At 43.6% G+C, this 21,502-nt stretch overlaps 1 protein-coding gene across 1 annotated transcript in view; it reads right to left on the bottom strand.

The window, feature by feature from the left end:
* The window catches only part of tnni3k (TNNI3 interacting kinase), a 143,467-nt gene extending 122,872 nt beyond the window's left edge, over window positions 1-20,595 (bottom strand). The window contains exons 1-4 of the mRNA XM_060830672.1: window positions 20,510-20,595; window positions 11,038-11,146; window positions 6,676-6,761; window positions 3,602-3,699 (exon numbers count right to left, since the gene is read on the bottom strand). Of these exons, the coding sequence (XP_060686655.1) occupies window positions 3,602-3,699; window positions 6,676-6,761; window positions 11,038-11,146; window positions 20,510-20,549 (333 nt within the window). The 5' untranslated portion in view covers window positions 20,550-20,595. The remainder of the gene's footprint in view (window positions 1-3,601; window positions 3,700-6,675; window positions 6,762-11,037; window positions 11,147-20,509) is intronic.
* Between the last annotated feature and the right edge of the window lie 907 nt (window positions 20,596-21,502).

Raw genomic sequence — 21,502 nt, 5'->3', positions numbered from 1 at the left:
AATGCAGGGACATGGGGTTAGTGTGGATGGACATTTTGCTCGGCATGGACCAGTTCGGGCCGAAGGGCCTGTCTCTGTGCTGTAGGATTCTCTAACTCTCTAGAACTCTAATAGATACAGCACCTATTACTAATTAATGTTCCAATATAGTAATAAGATAACAATAGTAACTTGGCAACAAGATAAGTTCAGGCACAAATTTTTCCTCCAATCCAGGAGGAAAAAACATCAAGAGAAAATTCAGAGAAAGACGCAGTTAGAAATTATTCACCGAAACGTCCAACTCTTCTGGGGCAGGCAATAAACGAGGAAGCAAGTAATGTCTGCAAAAATGGGATGGCTATTCTCATGGGGGATTTTAATCTGCATCTGCATGAACCAGCTTGGTCAGGGTCACCTTGAGGAGTGATCGTTGAGTATATCTGTGATAGATTTCTTGAACAGTATGTAATAGAACCAATGAAGGAGCAAGCTATCCTAGATCTGGTCCTGTGCTGAAAAATGTGGTGCTGGAAAACCGCAGCAGGTCAGGCAGCATCCAAGGAGCAGGAGAATCGACGTTTCGGACATAAGCCCTTCTTCAGTAGATCTGGTCCTGTGTAATGAGACAGGAATAATTAATGATCTCATAGTTAGGGATCCTCTTGGAAGCAGTGATCACAATATGTTTGAATTTAAAATACAACTGGAGAGTTTGAAGATACAATCCAATACCAGGGTCCTGTGCTTGAACAAAGGGACAGCAATAGAATGAGGGAGGACCTGGCTAAAGGAGACTGGGAACAGAGACTTGAAGTGCTCAGCTAAAGTATATTCTGGTGAGAAGGAAGGACGGTAAGAGGAGGGGTAATCTGCCATGGGTGTCTAAGGGAATAAGGCAGGCTATCAAAGTGAAAGAGAAGACCCAAAATGGCCCAAAACAGCAGGAATCTGGAAAATTGGGAAATATTTAAAGGTCAATAGAAAGCCACAAAGAGAGCTATTAAGAAAAGTAAGATAGATATAAGAATAAACAGTCTGGCGCACTGACCTCTACACCGCTGAAGCCAGGACCTAACTCAAAGACACCTCTTCCTACCACCCCCGTGACCATGACCCTACCCACACACCCCCCCCCATCACCACACCATCATCTCCCAGACCATACAGAACCTCATCACCTCAGGAGATCTCCCACCCACAGCTTCCAACCTCATAGTCCGGGAACCCCGCACTGCCCGGTTCTACCGCCTTCCCAAGATCCACAAGCCTGAGCACCCTGGCCGACTCATTGTCTCAGCATGCTCCTGCCCCACCGAAGTCATCTCCACCTACCTCAATATTGTCCTAGAGGTAATGTTATAGCTGTACAAGGTGCTGGTGAGGCCACACCTGGAGTACTGTGTGCAGATTTGGTCTCCTTCCTTGAGCAAGGATGGAATGGCACTGGAGGGGGTGCAGGGAGGTTCACGAGGTTGATTCTGGAGTTGAGGGGGTTGGCTTATGAGGAGAGACTGAGTAGATTGGGATTATATTCATTGGAATTCAGAAGAATGAGAGGGGATCTTATCGAAGCGTATAAAATTATGAAGGGAATCAATAAAATAGATATAGGATGTTTCCACTGCTGGGTGAGACTAGGATAAGAGGGCACAGCCTCAAGATTAGAGGAAGCAGGCTTAGAACTGAACTGAGAAGGAATATCTTCACCCAGAGGGTTGTGAATTGATGGAATTCCTTGTCCGGGAAGTAGTTGATGATACTTCAGTAATCACTTTTAAAGCTGAGGGAGGGATACAGTGAGTGGGTGGGTGAGTGGAGTTGAGGCCATGATCTGATTGAATGGCAGAGCAGGCTCGAAGGGCTGGAGGGCCTACTCCTGCTCCTAGTTCTGATGTTCTTATGAGGACCCCAAACAGCTTCTGCTGCTAGAACTACAAGAAGCTAGAAAGCCTGGTTGTGAGAGCTGGCCACATCCATTCAGACTGTTAAAAAATCCCAGGCCTCATGAGTTCTGGTAAACTGCTCAGCATCTCTGCCTCTGCCTTTACAACCTCTCCTCAAAACAAAAGGACAAAATCACCTTTAAAAGTGACAACGTTGTCACAAAAGTTCATTATTTGTTTTGGGAATAAAGGTTACCAAATCAAGTGAGATGATTGATGGAGATTAGTGATTAGGGATAGTCAACATGGCTTTGTGCGTGGGAAATCATGTCTCACAAACTTGATTGAGTTTTTTGAGGAAGTAACATAGACGTTTGATGAGGGCAGAGCGGTAGATGTGATCTATATGGATTTCAGTGAGGTGTTCAACAAGGTTCCTCATGGGAGACTGATTAGCAAGGTTAGATCTCATGGAATACAGGGAGAACTAGCCATTTGGATACAGAACTGGCTCAAAGGTAGAAGACAGAGGGTAGTGGTGGAGGGTTGTTTTTCAGACTGGAGGCCTGTGACCAGTGGAGTTCCACAATGATCAGTGTTGGTTTCTCTACTTTTTGTCATTTATATAAATTATTTGGATGTGAGCATAAGAGGTACAGTTAATAATTTTGCAGATGACACCAAAATTGGAGTTGTAGTGGACAGCGAAGAGGGTTACCTCAGATTACAACAGGATCTGAACCTGATGGGCCAATGGGCTGAGAAGTGGCAGATGGAGTTTAATTCAGATAAGTGCGAGGTGCTGCATTTTGGGAAGCAAATTTTAGCAGGACTTATACACTTAATGGTAAGTTCCTAGGGAACGTTACTGAACAAAGAGACCTTTGAGTACAGGTTCATAGCTCCTTGAAAGTGGAGTCGCAGGTAGATAGGATAGTGAAGAAGGTGTTTGGTATGCTTTCCTTTATTGGTCAGAGTATTGAGTACAGGAGTTGGGAGGTCATGTTGCGGCTGTACAGGACATTGGTTAGGCCACTGTTGGAATATTGTGTGCAATTCTGATCTCCTTCCAATCGGAAAGATGTTGTGAAACTTGAAAGGGTTCAGAAAAGATTTGGAGGAATTGAGCTATAAGGAGACACTGAACAGGCTGTGGCTGTTTTCCCTGGAGCGTCGGAGGCTGAAGGGTGACTTTATAGAGGTTTACAAAATTATGAGGGGCATGGATAGGGTAAATAGGCAAAGTCTTTTCCTTGGAGTTGGGGAGTCCAGAACTAGAGGGCATAGGTTTAGGGTGAGAGGGGAAAGATATAAAAGGGACCTACGAGGGAATATTTTCATGCAGAGGGTGGTATGTATGTGGGATGAGCTGCTGGAGGAAATGATGGAGGCTGGTACAATTGCAACATTTAAGAGGCGTTTGGATGGGTATATGAATTGGAAGGGTTTGGAAGGATATGGACCGGGTGCTGGAAGGTGGAACTAGATTGGGTTGGGATATCTGGTCAGCATGGACGGTTTGGACTGAAGGGTCTGTATCCATGCTGTACATCTCTATGACTCTATGAGATAAGATACACGTCAGCCATGATGGAATTAAATAGTAAAACTGGCTTGAGGGGCTGAATGGCCAATGTTGCATAATTTCCACATCAGACAGAACCCAATGTAAGTCTCTCTGGAGGGGGTGTAGCTGTGGGATCTCCCTCTGTTCAGGGGAAGGAGCCTTCACTCACCTTGAAAGCAGCCAGATGTAGCGCCGTGAATCCATTCCTTGTCAATCTCGATGGACGAAGGCCTTTGAGCATCAGGGTCCTGACGTGGGCCTTGGTACCTTTCATAGAGTAATCGTTTATATTGAAATCCTGGGGACAATATTTCTGTTCCTAGTCTAATACCCCACTGTTATCAGTTTAAAGACTGCAAGAATATTGCCAATTCAGTTAATTTGATTAATTTGGAATTCAAAGATAATCCCAGAATAAAACCAATGGTTCATTCTATCCTTTCAGGACAAAATGTTATTTGGTCCAGTTCTTCATTGCTTGGTTTTCTGACTTCAAACCTTTCCAAACAGTAATCTCATTTATTCTTTACTTCTCTGAAGCAATTTGACAAATTGCCACAAAAAATAAACAAGTGACCACATGGTCTGCAGCAGCCCAGGAGGGCAGCACACCATCACCTTCCCATGGACACCAGCAACAGGCAATCAATGCCAGCCTTGCAAGTGATTCCTGCATCCAGAGAATGAATGGATGATACACTCCCAACATGAGCACAGGCCATTCACGTGGGAAGGGGAAGACTTAATGAAAACACCAATGAAGTCAACATCATAGGCTGTAGGTCCACCACTGAGGTCCAGGTCTGGACATTGACAAGAAATGGGAAATATGGTTTCACCCAGAGAGTGGGGAGGAATTCTCTACTACAGAAAGCAGCTGAGGCTGAAACATTAAATATTTCAAGGAAGAATTAGATATAGTTCTTGGGGGTAAAGGGATTTTAAAGGGTATGAGGAAAAAGGGGGAATAAAGGTCTGAGTTGGATGATCAAACATAATCACATTGATGATATGATCGAAATTATTGACCTCCTCGTGTTCTGTTTTCAGTTGGAACCCTCACTGAGAGTTCCCAACTTTGGTTCTAACCCTCAGGTACAATTGGTCTTCAGCAATCATCAACCAAATCCCTGGGAAGGCCCCAGCTGGAATGCCATCTCCTTGTTGTTTCAGGGGCACTGGGTGACCCTGGGAAGACTGACATTTATTGCCTGACCCTATCTGGTGTTGATCTAAGTGAGCTGTTTGGGGAGTTGGTGAAGTGGTACTATCATTAAACTAACAATCAAGTGAGCCAGCCCAATATGTGGGGGTATGGGTTCAAATCTCACCATAGCAGTATTTAATTTAAAATCAATTAATTTATCTGGAAATTTTTTAAAAACTAGTTTCAATAATGATGACCATGAAATCCTAGTCAATTACTGTTAAACCCAATCTGTCACTAATGTCCTTAAGGGAAGGAAATCTGCCATCTTTGCTTGGTTGGTCTCCATGTGAGTCCAGCCCCACAGCGATGTGGTTAATTATGAGATAGTTCCATAAGCCATTCAGTTGAAGGGCAATTAGAAATGGATAACAACTGGTAGCATTGTCAATCAGCGTCAAACCCCAGAAAAGAATAAAGAGAAAAAGGTTTGGGATATATTTGCTCTGGATTGCAGGTCCACATTACCACCAACCACCACCTCCTGAGGAGCACCCAAATCTAAGCACCAAATTTTAGGATAAGTATCAGACCATTAAAGAGCATGATGTGGAGGTGCTGATGTTGGACTAGGAAGGACAAAGTCAAAGTCACATGACACCAGGTTATAGTCCAACAGGTTTATTTGAAATCACAAGCTTTCGGAGCTCTGCTCCTTTGTCTGATGAAGTGGAGGGTAGGACATAGGCACAGAATTTATGTGCAGAGAGATCAGTGCAAGATAACTCCAGATAATTAAGAGTGTCAAAGATAGTACAAATGGTGTGTATTTAGACCATTCTAAAGCATTAATGAAATACTGATGTAATCACTGCTGTCATGTGGGAGCTGGATAAGGTGGAATAACCAGCTGTGCGATAGAATCATAGACTCTGACAGTGCAGAAAGAAGGCATTCAACCCATTGTGACTGTCCCAGCTAAAGAAAGAGCTACCCAGCTCGTTCCACTCTCTGCAGCCCTCAAACTCTGGTAATGATCAGATGGTCTGTTCATTTTTGTGCTGTTGGGTGAAGGATCAGTACTGGCCCCAGGACACAGTGCAGAAGCACCACGCTTTTCCAAAATACTGACACGGGAACTTTCACATCCACATGAGCAGCAGTCGGAATCTCGATTCGTGTTTCATCTCAAAATAACAGCACCAGGGATGTAGGTTTTAGAATCTAGAATCCCGACAGGGTGGAAAGAGGTCTCTGAAGGGCATCTCACACAGACCCATCCTATCCCCATTTCCCATGGCTAATCCACCTAACCTGCTCATCTTTGGACTGTGGGAGGAAACCCACCCGGACACAGGAAAAGTATGCAAATTCCATAGACAGATGCCTGAGGTTGGAATTGAAGCCAGGTCCCCAGCACTGTGAGGCAGCAGCACTAACCACTAAACCATCCATCCTCAGTGAATGTGGAAGGTTTGAAGAGGCTGGGATTGTTCTCAGAGCAGAGAAGGTTCTGGAGGTTAACCGAAAACCATAGAGAGAGTTTGATGGAGTAAATCAGAGAAAGTGTTTCCAGGGGCAGGAGGGTGAGGGAGCAGAGGGAGACAGATCGAAAGGAATCAGTAAAAGCCCGGGGGGGCGAGGGGAGTGGAGGGGGATTGTTTTACACAGTGAGGTGTTGGGATCTGGAAGGTGCTGCCTGAGAGGGCAGTGGGAGCAGATTCAATCAGAACTTTCACACAGGAACCAGGGAAACACTGGAAGGAGGAGTATAAAATGCAGCATTGTGGAGAAAGAATGGGTAAGTGGGCTAAACTGTAACTCCATCAAAGAACCAGTAGAGACAGGACTGACTGAATGGCATCCTTCATGCTGTATGAATCTGTGATTCTTGTAAATTCTCCCTCGGTATTTTCCCATGAATTATTATAAAACTGTCAAAACTGAGCCATGTTAGGAAATATTATATAATCAAACATTTAGCCAAAAACGTAGATGTTGAGGAGACAGGAGTGGAGATGGAGGGGTTGAGGAGGGATTGAGAGTGGGAGAGTATCAGGAGGTCTTTGGGATAGTTAAGCCTGGAAGTGACTCACCGTCACAAATGCAGCAGAGATGAAGTAGAGACAAGCCACTCTTTGTCCGGTAGTTCATGTTCACTTTACTAAAGGCTTCGTCTGAGCTGGAAAGAAGGATATTTTCCAGAATTCAATCTCTGAAACCACAGCAGAACGTATAATTGATCCTGTTCAAAAAATACATTTTGATCTCATCTCTTTCAAAAGTGCCCAGATATTTGACCATAAATGCCAACAAAGAACAATTCAGGTGTTGTGAATTCCAGTTTTTAATACTCAGTCATAGGACATAGGCATTGCTGGCTGGGTCAGTATGTATTACCTGTCCCTAGTTGCCCGTTGAGAAGGTGGGGGTGAGCTGCCTTCTTGAACCGCTGCAGTCCATGTGCTATGGGTAGACCACAATGCCCTTAAGGAGGGAATTCCAGGATTTTGACCCAGTGACATTGAAGGAACAGCAATATATTTCCAAGTCAGAATGGTGAGTGGCTTAGAGGGGAACTTGAAAGTGGTTTCAATTTATCTACTGCCCTTGTCCTTCTAGATGGAAGTGGTTGTGGGTTTGGAAGGTGCTGTCTGAGGATCTATGGTGAGTTTCTGCAGTGCATCTTGGAGATAGTCCACACACTATTGAGCGGCAGTGGTGGAGGGAGAGCATGTTTGTGGATATGGTGACAAAACACTGAGAACCAAGGTAGGTTAGTGAGCATGGGGGAATATGGGTAGATGAATGGCTTTTCTGGTGAAGAAAGATTGGACAAGCTAAATGTTTATTAACAGAAGATTAAAAGAGTAAGAGGCAATTTGATTGAAACAGCTGAAGTTCTGAGGACTCTTTACTGGGTGGATGTGAAGAGAATGTTTCCTGCTGTGGGAGAATCTAGAATTAGGGGTCACGATGTAAAAATAAGGGAATACACATTTAACACAGAGATAAGAAGGATTTATTTTTCTCACAGAGGGCCATGATTCTTTGGAACTTGGAAGTTGTAGTTAAGATTTTTACAGCAAATTGGATAGAATCTGGATAAGCAACAGTTTGGAAAGTGGTCCACTTTATGTGGAAATGTTGAGTAAGTAGATCGTGGTCAATTTGAATGGGGAAGCAGGCTTGAATGGCCGAGTGGCCTACTCCTCCTTATAACTGATGTGCTCATCCATCTATTTGTCTGGGTGTTGGTGTGAGCTGTGAGCTGGTCCACAGTATGATAAACTGAATTTTGAACAGGGTGGAAAATGGGAGATGAGTTACAGCTTGCTGGAATACTCACATTCGAAGGTAAAAAAACTATGAATAACAGTTCCAACAACAGGAACTGGAGGATTAGTGGGCTTTGTGGGTGGAACTAAGAAATTAGGTGTAAATGGTGATGTTATTGGGGTTGTACCATAGGCCACCAAATAATTAATGGGAACTAGAGGAACAAATACACAGGGAAATTGGGAGACTTGAAGGAACAATAGGGTTATCAAGGTGGGGACTTTAATTTTCCTAATATAGACTGGGATTGCCAGAATGTTAAGGGGTAAAGTGGGGTGGAATCTGTTAAGTGTCTTCAGGAAAGTTTCCTCAAGCATGGGGTTTATAGAGGGTCCTATTCGAGAAGGGACAAAACTCGACTTACTCTTGGGAAATAGGACAGGACAGGCGACAGAGGTTACAGTGAGGGAGCACTTTGGGACCAGTGATCATAGTTCCATTAATTTTAAAATAGTTATGGAGAGGGACAAGACTGGTCCACATGTTCTAGCATTCAGCCTTTCATGGCCAGACTGTGCAACAGTTTCTTCCCCCAAGCCATCAGGCTCCTTAACACTGCATAAGTCGGCTCTTTTACATCTGGAATTCTTTGCACGACTTTGAAGTGCTGCTGGAACAATGTCTATTAATTATCATTCCTTTATTACACTGAAATTTGTGTTTTCCACTTCTAATGCACTTTATGCTGCCCTTTGTACGATTGTGTAGCTCGTGCTGTCCATGTAGCACCTTGGTCCCGGAGGAACACTGTCTTGTTTTTTACAATATCAGTTGTATGAGGTAGAAATGACAAATTAAAACTACTCTACTGTACATTACTTTAAACTGGAGCAAGGTGGATTTTGATGGAATGCGATAGGAGCTTTCAGAAGTTGATTGGAGTAGTTTGTTTGTCGGCAGAGACCGCGGCAAGTGGGAATCCTTGAAAACTGAGAGAGCGAGAGTTCACGGTCTGTATGTTCCCGTGAGGGTGAAGGGCAAGGTTGACAGGCATAGAGAACCCAGGATGACAAGAGATATTGAGGCTTTGACCAGAAAAAGAGGAGGTGTGGCTCAGGAACAGGCAGCTGGGATCAAGGGAATCCCTGGAGCTATATAGGGAATACAGGACTTTACTGAAGAAGGAAATCAGGAGGGTGAAAAGGGGGCACGAGATATTCTGGGCTTAGAAGATTAGGGTGAATCCAAAGAGGTTCTTTAAGTATGTTAAAGGAAAAAGAATAACTAGAGAGAGAGAGTGTAGGGCCCTCAAGGACCAAAGTGACCACGTCTGTGTAGAACCGCAGGAGATGGGAGAGGTTCTCAATGAATATTTCTCTTTGTGTTTACCGTGGAGAAAGACATGAAGACTTGGGAACTTGGGGAAGTTAGTGGTGATATCTTGGGGACCGTCCACATCACAGAAGAGAAGGTATTGGATGCATTAGAATGTATAAAAGTGGTTAAATCTCCTGGTCCTGACCAGATATATCTAAGAAAACTGCAAGAGGTTAGGGAAGCAATTTTGGGGGCCCTGGCTGATTTTTTTTGCATCGTTGTCAGCCACAGGTGAGGTCACAGAAGACTGGAGGGTGAAGAATGTTGTGCCATTATTTAAGAAGGGTTGCAAAGAAAATCCTGGGAACTATAGACCAGTAAGCCTAACATCTGTGGTGGGTGAGCTACTTGAGAAGTTTTTGAGGGATAAGATATACATGCATTTGGAAAGACAGGATTTGATTAGGAACAGTCAGCGTGGCTGTGTGGATGGGAGATCATGCCTCACAAATTTGTTAGAGTTTTTTGATGAAGTGACCAGGAAGGTTGATGAGAGCAGGACGGTTTGTATGGATTTCAATAAGGCCTTTGTTAAGATTCCACATGATAGGCTGCTCTGGAAGGTTAGATCACATGGAATCCAGGTGGAGCTGACAAATTGGATACACAATTGGCTTAATGGTAGGAAACAGAGGGTAATAGTGGAAGGATGCGGAGGCCTGTGACTTGTGGTGGTGCCTCAGGGATCGGTGCTGGGCCCATTGCTGTTTGTTATCAATGATTTGGATGAGAATGTACAGGGCAGGTTTAGTAAGTTTGCAGATGACAATTAAAGTAGGCAGTATCATGGAGAGTGAGGAAAGTTATCAGAAATTGATCAGCTGGGGGAGTGGGCCAAGAAATGGGAAATGGGGTTTAATATAGATAAGTGTGAGGTCTTGCATTTTTTAAAGTAAAATCAAGGTAGGAGTTTCATGATGAATGGTGGGGCCTTAAGGAGTGTAGTGGAACAGAGGGACCTTGGAGTTCAGGTGCATGGTTCTCTGAAAGTGGAGTCCCAGGTAGACAGGGCAGTGAGGAAGGGTTTTGGCACATTGGCCTTCATCAGTCAGGGCACTGAGTGTAGAAGTTGGGAAGTTATGTTGCAGTTGTACAGGACATTGGTGTGGCTGCACTTGGATAGTGTGTTATGCTTTGGTCACCTTGCTATAGGAAGGATGTTATTAAGCTGGAAATTTACAAGATTGTTACCAGGGCTCAATGGTCTGAATTATAGGGAGAGGTTGGTCAAGTTAGGACAAGATTTAGAGTGTAGGAAACTGAGGGGGGAGTCTTATAGAGGTGTATAAGATTATGAGAGGCATGGATAGATTGAATGCACTCAATCCTTTCCCCAAGGTTGGGGAATTGAGGGTTAGAGGACATCAGGTTAAGGTTAGAGGGTGGTACGCATATGGAATGAGCTGCCAGTGGAAGTGGTTGAGGCGGGTACATTAACAACATTTAAAAGGCATTTGGACAAATACATGGACAGGAAAGGTTTAGAAAGATACAGGCCAAATGCAGGGAAATGGGGTTAGTGTGGACGGACATTTTGGTTGTCATGGTCCAATTTGGGCCAAAGGGCCTGTCTCTGTGCTGTAGGACTCTGTGACTCTATAACAGAGGAGCTGAGACATGATAGAGATCAGAAATATAACAAAGTTGGTAACTGATAGTCTTTGGTCTTTGACAATAGAGAGAACATGGAGGCTGAAACTTCCCTCACGATCAAGTAGGTCACCAAGTTGTCTGGGCCTGACACTAGATCCTTTCAAACTCCAAAATAATTAAAAACAATATCAGACTTTCCTGCTCCTTACCTGAAGACATGCTTAAGTTCCAGAAGTTCGTTGTCTTTAATGCACAGATCATCCTCCAGTCTCTCGACCACAGCACCATAAGATTCACTCACTTTCTTCTTCCATTCATCTCAGAAGAAACAACACATTTTAGTTAAAATCTCTTCCTCTCAACAAATTTCTTCCTTAAGCAGGTTATTCATAATTTCACCTCCACCTACTGCAGCATGAACTGAACTATACAATCCGACAGTACAGAGCAGCCCATTGGCTGCTTATTGTGGTTGCACAAGCTCTTCAAAAGAGGGAAACATTTAATCCCACTTTTCAGTGGACAGACATTAATCCCCATCTCCTGACATATTTTACCATTTCCAGTATTTCTCGAATTCCCTTTGTGAAAGTTATTATTGAACTTATTTCCAATGCCCATTCAGGCAGCACATTCCAGATCACAACAACACATGAGTGCTACCAAGATAACACATGCTCTGTCCCATCACAGACCCCAACACTGTGGGCCATTGATATTCAAACATCAAAATACCTACCCCTCCATCCTCCAAAATCAGACCATAAGTCTCTTCTCCTTCTCCAGATTTACAAAGCAGAAAAAGCAGGATCTGGTACAGAAAGTCACACAGTGGTGGTCTGAGGTAACACATTGAGTTTTGAGAAGAAGTAACAAAGACGATTGATGAGGGCAAAGTGGTGGACATGACCTATATGGACTTCAGTAAGGCAAGGTTCCTCTTGGGAGACTGGTTGGCAAGGTTAGATCTCATGGAATACAGGGAGAACTAGCCATTTGGATACAGAACTGGCTCAAAGGTAGAAGACAGAGGGTGGTGGTGGAGGGTTGTTTTTCAGACTGGAGGCCTGTGACCAGTGGAGTGCCACAAGGATCGGTGCTGGGTCCTCTACTTTTTGTCATTTATATAAATGATTTGGATGTGAGCATAAGAGGTACAGTTAGTAACTTTGCAGATGACACCAAAATGGAGGTGTAGTGGACAGTGAAGAGGGTGACCTCAGATTGCAACAGGATCTGGACCAGATGGGCTAATGGGCTGAGATGTGGCAGATGGAGTTCAATTTAGATTAAGGTGAGGTGCTGCATTTTGGGAAAGCAAATTTTAGCAGGACTTATACACTAATGGTAAGGTCCTACGGAGTGTTACTGATCAAAGAGACCTTGGAGTACAGGTTCATAGCTCCTTGAAAGTGGAGTCGCAGGTAGATAGGAAGAAGGTGTGTGGTATGCTTTCCTTTATTGGTCCGAGTATTGAGTACAGGAGTTGGGAGGTCATGTTGCAGCTGTACAGGACATTGGTTAGGCCACTGTTGGAATATTGCGTGCAATTCTGGTCTCCTTCCTATCAGAAAGATGTTGTGAAACTTGAAAGGGTTCAGAAAAGATTTACAAGGATGTTCCCAGGGTTGGAGGATTTGAACTACAGGGAGAGGCTGAACAGGCTGGGGCTGTTTTCCCTGGAGCGTTGGAGGCTGAGGGGTGACCTTATAGAGGTTTACAAAATTATGAAGGGCATGGATAGGGTAAATAGACAAAGTCTTTTCCCTGGGGTGGCAGAGTCTAGAACTAGAGGGCATAGGTTTAGGTGAGAGGAGAAAGATATAAAAGAGACCTAAGGGGCAAATTTTTCATGCAGAGGGTGGTACGTGTATGGAATGAGCTGCCAGAGGATGTGGTGGAGGCTGGTAGAATTGCAGCACTTAAAAGGCATTTGGATAGGTATATGAATGGGAAGGGTTTGGAGGGATATGGGCCAGGTGCTGGCAGGTGGGACTAGATTGGGTTGGGATATCTGGTCGGCATGGACAGGTTGGACTGAAGGGTCTGTTTCCTTGCTGTACATCTCTATAATTCTGTGACTCTGTGAGCTTATATGTTACTGCTTGGAGTCAGTGGACTGGTCCACATTTAAGATCTCATTAGGCAGCCTAAAGGAGTATGTAACTCCAGTCACAGAGCTCATCAGATTGTGTGTAAATGATTGTGTGTCAATCCAGATGCATCACAGCTTCATTTAGTAAACGGCTTAGCTTAAGACCACAGGATATGACAGAGAATTGTGACCATAGTCCAGTCCACGACGTAAACCAGCCTTCCATCCATTGACTCTGTCTATACTTCCTGCTGCCTTTGGAAAGCAGCCAACATCTTCAAAGACCCCTCCCACCCCGGTTACACTCTCTTCCACCCTCTTTTATCAGGCAGAAAGTACAAATGTTTGGACACAGGTACTGACAGATTCAAAAACAGCTTCATCCCCGCCATTATCAGATTTAAGAACAGATCTCTCATATATTAGAGTTGATCTTTTCTCTGCACCTTCTCTGTAGCTGTAACACTATATTTGACATTCTGTTCTATTACCCTGATGTACTTATGAAAGGTATGATTTGTCTGGATAGCACGCACAATATTTTTCACGATATCTCAGTAAATGTGACAATAATAAACCAAATCAGATCAAATTATCCTTATGCCCCTGCCTCTTTTTTACATATTGCTGTCAATCTGTGTCCTCTGAATGTTGACTTTTCCAACATTGGAAGCAAGGGCTTTCCTTATTTAATTTGTCACAGCACTTCGATTAAACTCCCCTGAACCTTCTCTTCTCTCAGAAAAATAATTCCATCTTCTCAAATATCCACAATTTTATTGAATCACTCATGCCTGCTCACATTGCAGTAAATCGCTTTGCACCATAGAAAAGATTTAATTCCAATCAGACCCATAGTATTCTGGTGAAAATTCCCATGAGAGTCTCATTGACACATGTTAATGAATTCTACTGGTTCTGCATGAAATATGGAAAGTAGGTTTTAATGTTCCACAATAACACAGGCTTCCTATTCCTGACCTCACTGGCACTTGGCACAGGAAGTAGTCCTGAGATTGCAACCCCAGAGCTCCTGCTTTTCAACGTCCTACCGAACCTCCTGAACCTCCTTTGCAGGACATCCTCTCTCTTCCTGCCCAGGTTGGTAGTACTAATAGAGAGCACAACATCGAGCTGTTCATCCTCTCCATGTATTGCAGGAGGAGCATTCCACAGAGTCGTGTTCTCCTGCCATTGTGAATCCCATCGACTAAATCAATTTTATCAATAATTCAGGAACTGATAACACAATCTAATCCACTCATCATCAAACCTGGGTCTCTCATTCCCACTCTCTGTATTATGCAGACTACAACCACAAAAAGTGAGTACTTTATCTTTCTCCAATTAACTAAATCTGCAAACCTGGTTCTTGAGCAGTCAAGCCTTGGTCATCTTTTCAGTCTTGACTTCAGCTGTGCCCCAAAATCCGCCCCCAGGGTCACTCCCACTGACCCTACTCCCTTGGTACTTATCCTGCTCATCAGCTCCAGGTTCATTTTCCTTCACTCTGTTGCTGCTGCTGTTCAGATTGACCAAGGGCCTAAAGATCCGTAAAACCCTTACATGACCCTTACATGACCCCTCTCCCAGCTTTTTATCCCTGTTGTAAACAGTGACTAACATGTTTATACATTTGCAAATGATTTACTTTGGTTCCATCGTTTTGCAATATTTTCTGTATGTTTGTTCTCATTTCTCCCACCCATCTCCATGTTCTTCATTCGCTTCATCTCTGTCATTGGATGGTGAGGAAAGCTTATGACAAATCTGTGAGGTGAAGTTGGTGAGTGTCTTGTTTATCTTTGCTGCCTTCTGCTGTATCTGGAGTGTATTGATCTGGTGGTCCTGTTCCTTGGATGCTGCCTAACCTGCTGTGCTTTAACCAGCAACACATTTTCAGCTCTGATCTCCAGCATCTGCAAACCTCACTTTTTACTCAATGCCCTGAATGGACAGTTGATGTAACTGCAGGAGTATCTGGGGAAATTGTGTCGTTGCTCCTTCACTGTCATGGGGACAGACAGAGCTACAGCACAGAGAAAGCCATTTGGCCTCAGCTGGTCAAAAACAACCACCTAACTATACAAATCCCATTTGTCTGCACTTGACCCACAGCCTTGTATGCCTTGGCATCATAAGTGTGCATCTAAATCCTTCTTCAACGCAATGAGGGATTCTGCCTCTCCCATCCCACAGGCAGTGCACCTCAGATTCCCACCACCTTGTCGGTGCAAGTTGTTTTCCTCATAACACCTCTAAACCTCCTGCCCATTCACTTACATCTATGCCCGTGGTCATTGACCACTCCATGTCATTATCATCTGCATTGGATGATGAACCATAAGAATATGTTGTTGATATAAGGCTGGGCACTTTTGTCTTTGTTAATATGGAATTTTGGAACCATGCCTGTGACAAGATATCATCACATTAATTTGCTTAGGATTTCACACTGAAGTTGTTGTGAATGGGGCATGTTTTGGTTGAGAGATCTGCCTCATCTTGGAACTTTTCCTCTGTTATGTTTCTTGAACAATTTTCCAGACTTAGTGTTTACTGCTATTTGATTTGCTTATTCCCAAGTTTTTTTTTAATTGAAGATCAATAACTGATTTATCTGAACACCAATGATGATTGTGTTGCAAATGAACTTTTGATATACATTTCAACAGTTGTATGATGTAAATAGCACACGTAGTTTTTTAATAAAGCTATCGACAGACCCTCCTAAGGGCTGGTATCTGCTATGGAAGCATGATCTCGCCAGTGTCTTATTTCTTCTTGAAGTGAACTATTGATCAGCAATGAAGTTGTCAAACATATTTCTCATTTATCTGTTGTCTAAATAACACATGATGTGATGATCTTCTCATGTAGCAGAGAAGTGTGCTACTTTGTTCCGCATTTGATTTGTTGAGGTTGTTTGAAAAATTGGGGATTATGCTCAGCACATTTGATAATTTACTGATCTATAAAATGGGTCTTTTATCTTGAATTTCTCTGGTGGAAAGATCGGTACCAGAAATGGTGCTGCATTGGCTGATTGTTAATACACATATGAAGTTGTTGTAGGGTCTCCCATCAGTATCTAAACAATAAGCAGATAGTGAAAAGTAGGTGGATCCTATTCGGGGCAATGAGAGTGATGTATGATTATACATTTCTGTATACACAAAGCAAAATTGGAGGGATATTTGTACTCAGACCTCTGGAAAGCCTTCCAGCCCTGACAGGCCTCTGTTCCACTCTGTGAGTGGAAAAGAAGCAACGAAGACTCTGGAAAGAAAAACTTTAAACTCAAGCCAAGACCTGGGTGTAAGTGACTGGCTGCCTAATTAAGGATTTCCTGCAGGTGACAGTGATACCATTGTCCAAAACCAATTGAACTGTAAGAAAAACACCTCATTCCAGCCATGTATTTTGGATCCTAGCTCCACAGAAAGCCACTCCCTTTAGCTGATGCTTTCTACGTCATGGATGGCATGGTGGCACAGTGGTTAGCACTGCTGCCTCACAGTGCCAGAGACCTGGGTTCAATTCCCGCCTCAGGCGACTGACTGTGTGGAGTTTGCACATTCTCCCCGTGTCTGCGTGGGTTTTCTCCGGGTGCTCCGGTTTCCTCCCACAGTCCAAAGACATGCAGGTTAGGTGAAGTGGCCATGCTAAATTGCCCGTAGTGTTAGGTATAGGGGAATGGGTCTGGGTGGGTTGCACTTTGGTGGGTCGGTGTGGGCTGAAGGGCCTGTTTCCACACTGTAATTAATCCAATGTACATGTGATATTTCACAGAACTGTCTGCCTTGTTTGTGCATAGTTTGCAGCTAAACCTTCAGTGTGTCACATGCTAAAGGATAAGTTTGTTCATAATAAATATGCAATTATTTCTTTCATATTTATGAGTTTCTTTTTTCCTTGGCAGCAGTAAAGGTTTTGCAAATTAACCGAAACAGTGATTAAACTAGTCATTTCTACATTTGTGAGTTGCGGGCTTCATTTCCAACATTCCATTCCCATTGGGTTTCTGACACCAGGCTCGCCATTTTAAAGCCATGTTTCTATTATTATAACAGATCATATTCCCACAGAACTATTAGTGCTCGGAGCTCACTATTCTCATTCACCTGACTTTATACATTCACATACATGCATTGTAAAGTTGTTGGTGCAATTTTTGCAGATCTTCGCCTTATGCTGTCTAGTGTCATACAACTGTCTTCTCTGGTACTGTCCGACACTCTTCAGTCAGAGAGTGGGGAATCGATGGAATTCATTGCCACTGAAGGCTGTGGAGGCCAGGTCATTGAGTATATTTAAGACAGAGATGGATATGTTCTTGATTATCAAGAGCTTTAGCTGGGGTAAAGACAATTCTGATGCTATTAGGCAAGATTCAGGATGTATTGGATGGGGAAGGAAACTGCAGGGGATGGGCACAACTGAAATGTGGAGCTTATTCAAGGAACAGCTACTGCGTGTCCTGGATAAGTCTGTACCTGTCAGGCAGGGAGGGAGTGGTCGAGCGAGGAAACCGTGATTTACTAAAGAAGCTGAAGCTCTTGTCAACAGGAAGAAGAAGGCTTATGTTAGGATGAGACGTGACGGCTCAGTTAGGATGCTTGACAGTTATAAGTTAGTCAAGAAAGACCTAAAGAGAGAGCTAAGAAGAGCCAGGAGGGGACATGAGAAGTCTTTGGCAGATAGGATCAAGGAAAACCGCAAAGCTTTCTATAGCTATGTCAGGAATAAAAGAATGACTAGAGTAAGATTAGAGCCTGTCAAAAACAGTAGTGGGAAGTTGTGTGTGGAGTCTGAAGAGATAGAAGAGGCGATGAATATTTTTTGTCAGTATTCACACAGGAAAAAGACAATGTTGTCAAGGAGAATACTGAGATCCAGGCTACTAGACTAGACAGGATTGAGGTTCACAAGGAGGAGGTGTTAGTAATTCTGGAAAGTGTGAAAATGGATAAGTCCCCTGGGCTGGATGGGGTTCGTCCTGGGATTCTCTGGGAAGCGAGGGAGGAGATTACAGAGGCTTTGGCTTTGATCTTTATATTGTCATTGTCTACACGAATAGTGCCAGAAGACTGGAGGATAGCAAATGTTGTTCCCTTGCTCAAGAAGGGGAGTAGAGACAATCCTGGTAATTATAGACCAGACAGCCTTACTTCGGTTGTGGGTAAAGTGTTGGAAAAGGTTATAAGAGATAGGATTTATAATCATCTAGAGAGGAATATGATGATTAGAGATAGTCAACATGGTTTTGTGAAGGGTAGGTCATGCCTCAAAAATCTTATTGAGTTATTTGAGAAGGTGACTAAACAGGTGGATGAGGGTAAAGCAGTTGATGTTGTGTATATGGATTTCAGTAAGGTGTTTGGTAAGGTTCCCCATGGTAGGTTATTGTAGAAAATACGGAGGCATGGGATTGAGGATGATTTAGTGGTTTGGATCTGAAATTGGCTAGCTGAAAGAAAGCAGAGGGTGGTGGTTGATGGGATAAGTTACTAGTGGTGTACTGCAAGGATCTAGTTTGGGGCCACTGCTGTTTGTCATATTCATGAATGACCTGGATGAGGGCTTAGAAGGATAGGTTAGTAAATTTGTGGATGACACTAAGATCGGTGGAGTTGTGAACAGTGCTGAAGGATGTTGCAGGTTACAGAGGGACATTGAAAAGCTGCCGAGCTGGGCTGAGAAGTGGCAAATGGAGTTTAATACGGAAAAGTGTAAGATTCTTGGCAGTGTAGATGAGCAGAGAGATCTTGGTGTCCAATTGCATAGATCCCTGAAAGTTGCCACCCAGGTTGTAAAGAATGCGTACGGTGTGTTAGCTTTTATTGGTAGAGGGATTGAGTTTCAGAGCCATGAGGTCATGCTGTAGCTGTACTTGGAGTATTGCATACAGTTCTGGTCACCACATTATAGGAAGGATGTGGATGCTTTGGAAAGGGTTTAGAGGAGATTTTCCAGGATGTTGCGTGGTATGGAGAGATGGTCTTATGAGGAAAGGTTGAAAGACTTGAGGCTGTTTTCACTAGAGAGAAGAAGGTTAAGATGAGACTTAATAGAGACAAACAAGATAATCAGAGGGTTAGATAGGGTGGACAGTGAGAGCCTTTTTCCTAGGATGATAATGGCTAGCATGAGGGGACATAGCCTTAAACTAAGGGATGATAGATCTAAGACAGATGTCAGAGGTAGTTTCTTTACTCAGAGAGTAGTAGGGGCATGGAATGCCCTGCCTGCAACAGTAAGAGACTGACCAACTTTAAGGGCATTTAAATGGCTATTGGATAAACATCTGGATAAAAATGGAATAGTGTAGGTTAGAGGCTTCAGATCAATTTCACAGCGCGGCACATCAAGGGCCAAAAGGCCTGTACTGAGCTGTAATGTTCGATGTTCTATGTCAAGGGGATCAAGGGTTACGGGAGAAAGCAGGAGAATGGGGTTGAGAAACCTAACAGCCATGATTGAATGGCAGAGCAGACTAGATGGGTAGAATGGCCTAATTTTTGCTCCTATGTCTTATTCTTTAGTGCCCTTTATTCTTCTTCATTTGTTGTTTCTGATGTCCACCCTGTTGTCAGTTCAGACCTTTCCCAATGACACAAGTGAATATTTCCACCGAGGTCATTGGTGCCGATTCTGTTCAGGTCCAGTATGTTTCTATTGGGTAGGTGTCTCCGGAAAGGACTCTGGGATCCACGATCCTGCATCACGCCTCAACCCACATATTGACTCCACTTCTACTCTAGTCTGCACATAACTCTGGGAATAGTTCTGGGATGACCACTTTGAGGTCCTGCTTTTTAACATCTTCCTTATTTCCTATAAATCTGACCATTAGACATGAATACCAACTCTCTGCATGACATCATGTGCCACAATCCCTGGCTCACTGCCTTCCCTGGCTCAACACCCACTCCACGCTGTCCCAGACACTGAAACGAGAGAGGCAACACATCATGTGGGCCTCACATTGAGTGCTGTGAATCTCAGGCTGATTTACTGAGTATATTCAAACTTAAGATGGACAGATATTTGAATTCTACATTTATGAGCAACAGACAAGAACAGCGAGTTAAGGCCAAGGTCAGATCTGTCCTGATTTTACTGTATGATAAAGCAGGTTTGAGGAGCTGAACAGTTGAGATATTTTTAACCGATCTATTCAGACATGTCTAGGGCAGATGGGTCCTGAACTTGCACCTTCTGGCCCACAGGTAGGGCACACCACCATATCAGCCCTCAGACTGGCCTATTCTTGCTGTTGTTTGTTCTGCTCTTAATTGGGAATTTGGTGCCTTGGTTGAGTACAGAATGACCATCAAATCTCCAAGCAGAAAGGTCAGTAATTTAACAGAGAAAAAGCACTGGTATGATCTGGGAGGGAGGTATGAGGGGTGTTTCCAAAGCAGCAAGAATTAATGTATTACAGAGGCACAGTCTGTCATACTAACACACTGAGCACAAAGTCTGATATCTGCATTACACATGGAATGAGCAGACACATTTTTACTATAGCTGTTTTGATCTTCACATTAACATTCATTTCAGCCTCACAGAGATTCTTTTACCTGTGCAGGTCTGGTTCGGCCTGGATTTGTAGTTTCCCATCGTGTTTCTTCTCTTGTCGGCTTTTAGAAAGGTGGGATGTCACTCCCTTTCTCCCAACAATAAGAGTGTTTTCCACAGAGTGACCCTGCTGATAAACCAGGCCAAAAATAAACCGAGACGCTCACTGTGGAATGTTGGAATACAATCACAGGACAAAATAAAACTCCCTGGCGCGTGGACCGAGGAATCAAAGCAGCAGCTGGGACCTGTCAAAGTGCTCAAATTGCCAAGCAACACTTCCATTATAACCAGAACTGAAAGAAGTCATTCAGGCAAACGTTTTAAAGAATTGTTTTTGGGATGTGCACATCACAATCCAATTTGGAATTTATTGTCCAGCATTATAGATCTTGAGAAAGTGGTGGTGAGCTGCCTTCTTTCACTACAGTCCGAGCGGAGTAGGTAAATGCCGTGGTTCTGTCATGGAAAGAGTTCCAGATTTCTGACTCAAGAGCAGTGAAGAAAATACTATTATAGACTGAGTTAAACCTCCTACATCACCAGGTTTTAGTCAACCCAACCCCAGGTTATAGTTCAACAGGTTATTTGGAGACACTAGCCTTCAAAGCGCTGCTCCTTCACCAGAACCTCCAAATAAACCATGTTGGACTATAAGGAGACAGTGAGGTCTGCAGATGCTGGAGATCCGAGTTGAGAGAGTGTTGATGGAAAAGCACAGCAGGTCAGGCAGCATCCGAGGAGCAGGAAAATCGACGTTTCAGACTGGAGCCCTTCATCAGGAATGTTAGATTATAACCAGGTGTTGTGTGACTTCTAACTTTTGACGACCCAGTCCAACACGGGCACCTCTAAATCATGGAGATAGATATATTTTGACCAACTTCTTCGGATAAATTATGCTCTTGAGCAGGTACAACTTGAACATGGGCCTCCGAACCAAGAGATAGAGACACTAACACTGCTCCACATGAGGCCCTCTGTTATGATCCAAG

Source organism: Hemiscyllium ocellatum, chromosome 9 (assembly GCF_020745735.1).
Source record: "Hemiscyllium ocellatum isolate sHemOce1 chromosome 9, sHemOce1.pat.X.cur, whole genome shotgun sequence".
Lineage (NCBI taxonomy): Eukaryota > Metazoa > Chordata > Chondrichthyes > Orectolobiformes > Hemiscylliidae > Hemiscyllium > Hemiscyllium ocellatum.
Note: the sequence above shows the minus strand (reverse complement) of the source record. Positions and strands in the feature narration are given on the sequence as shown.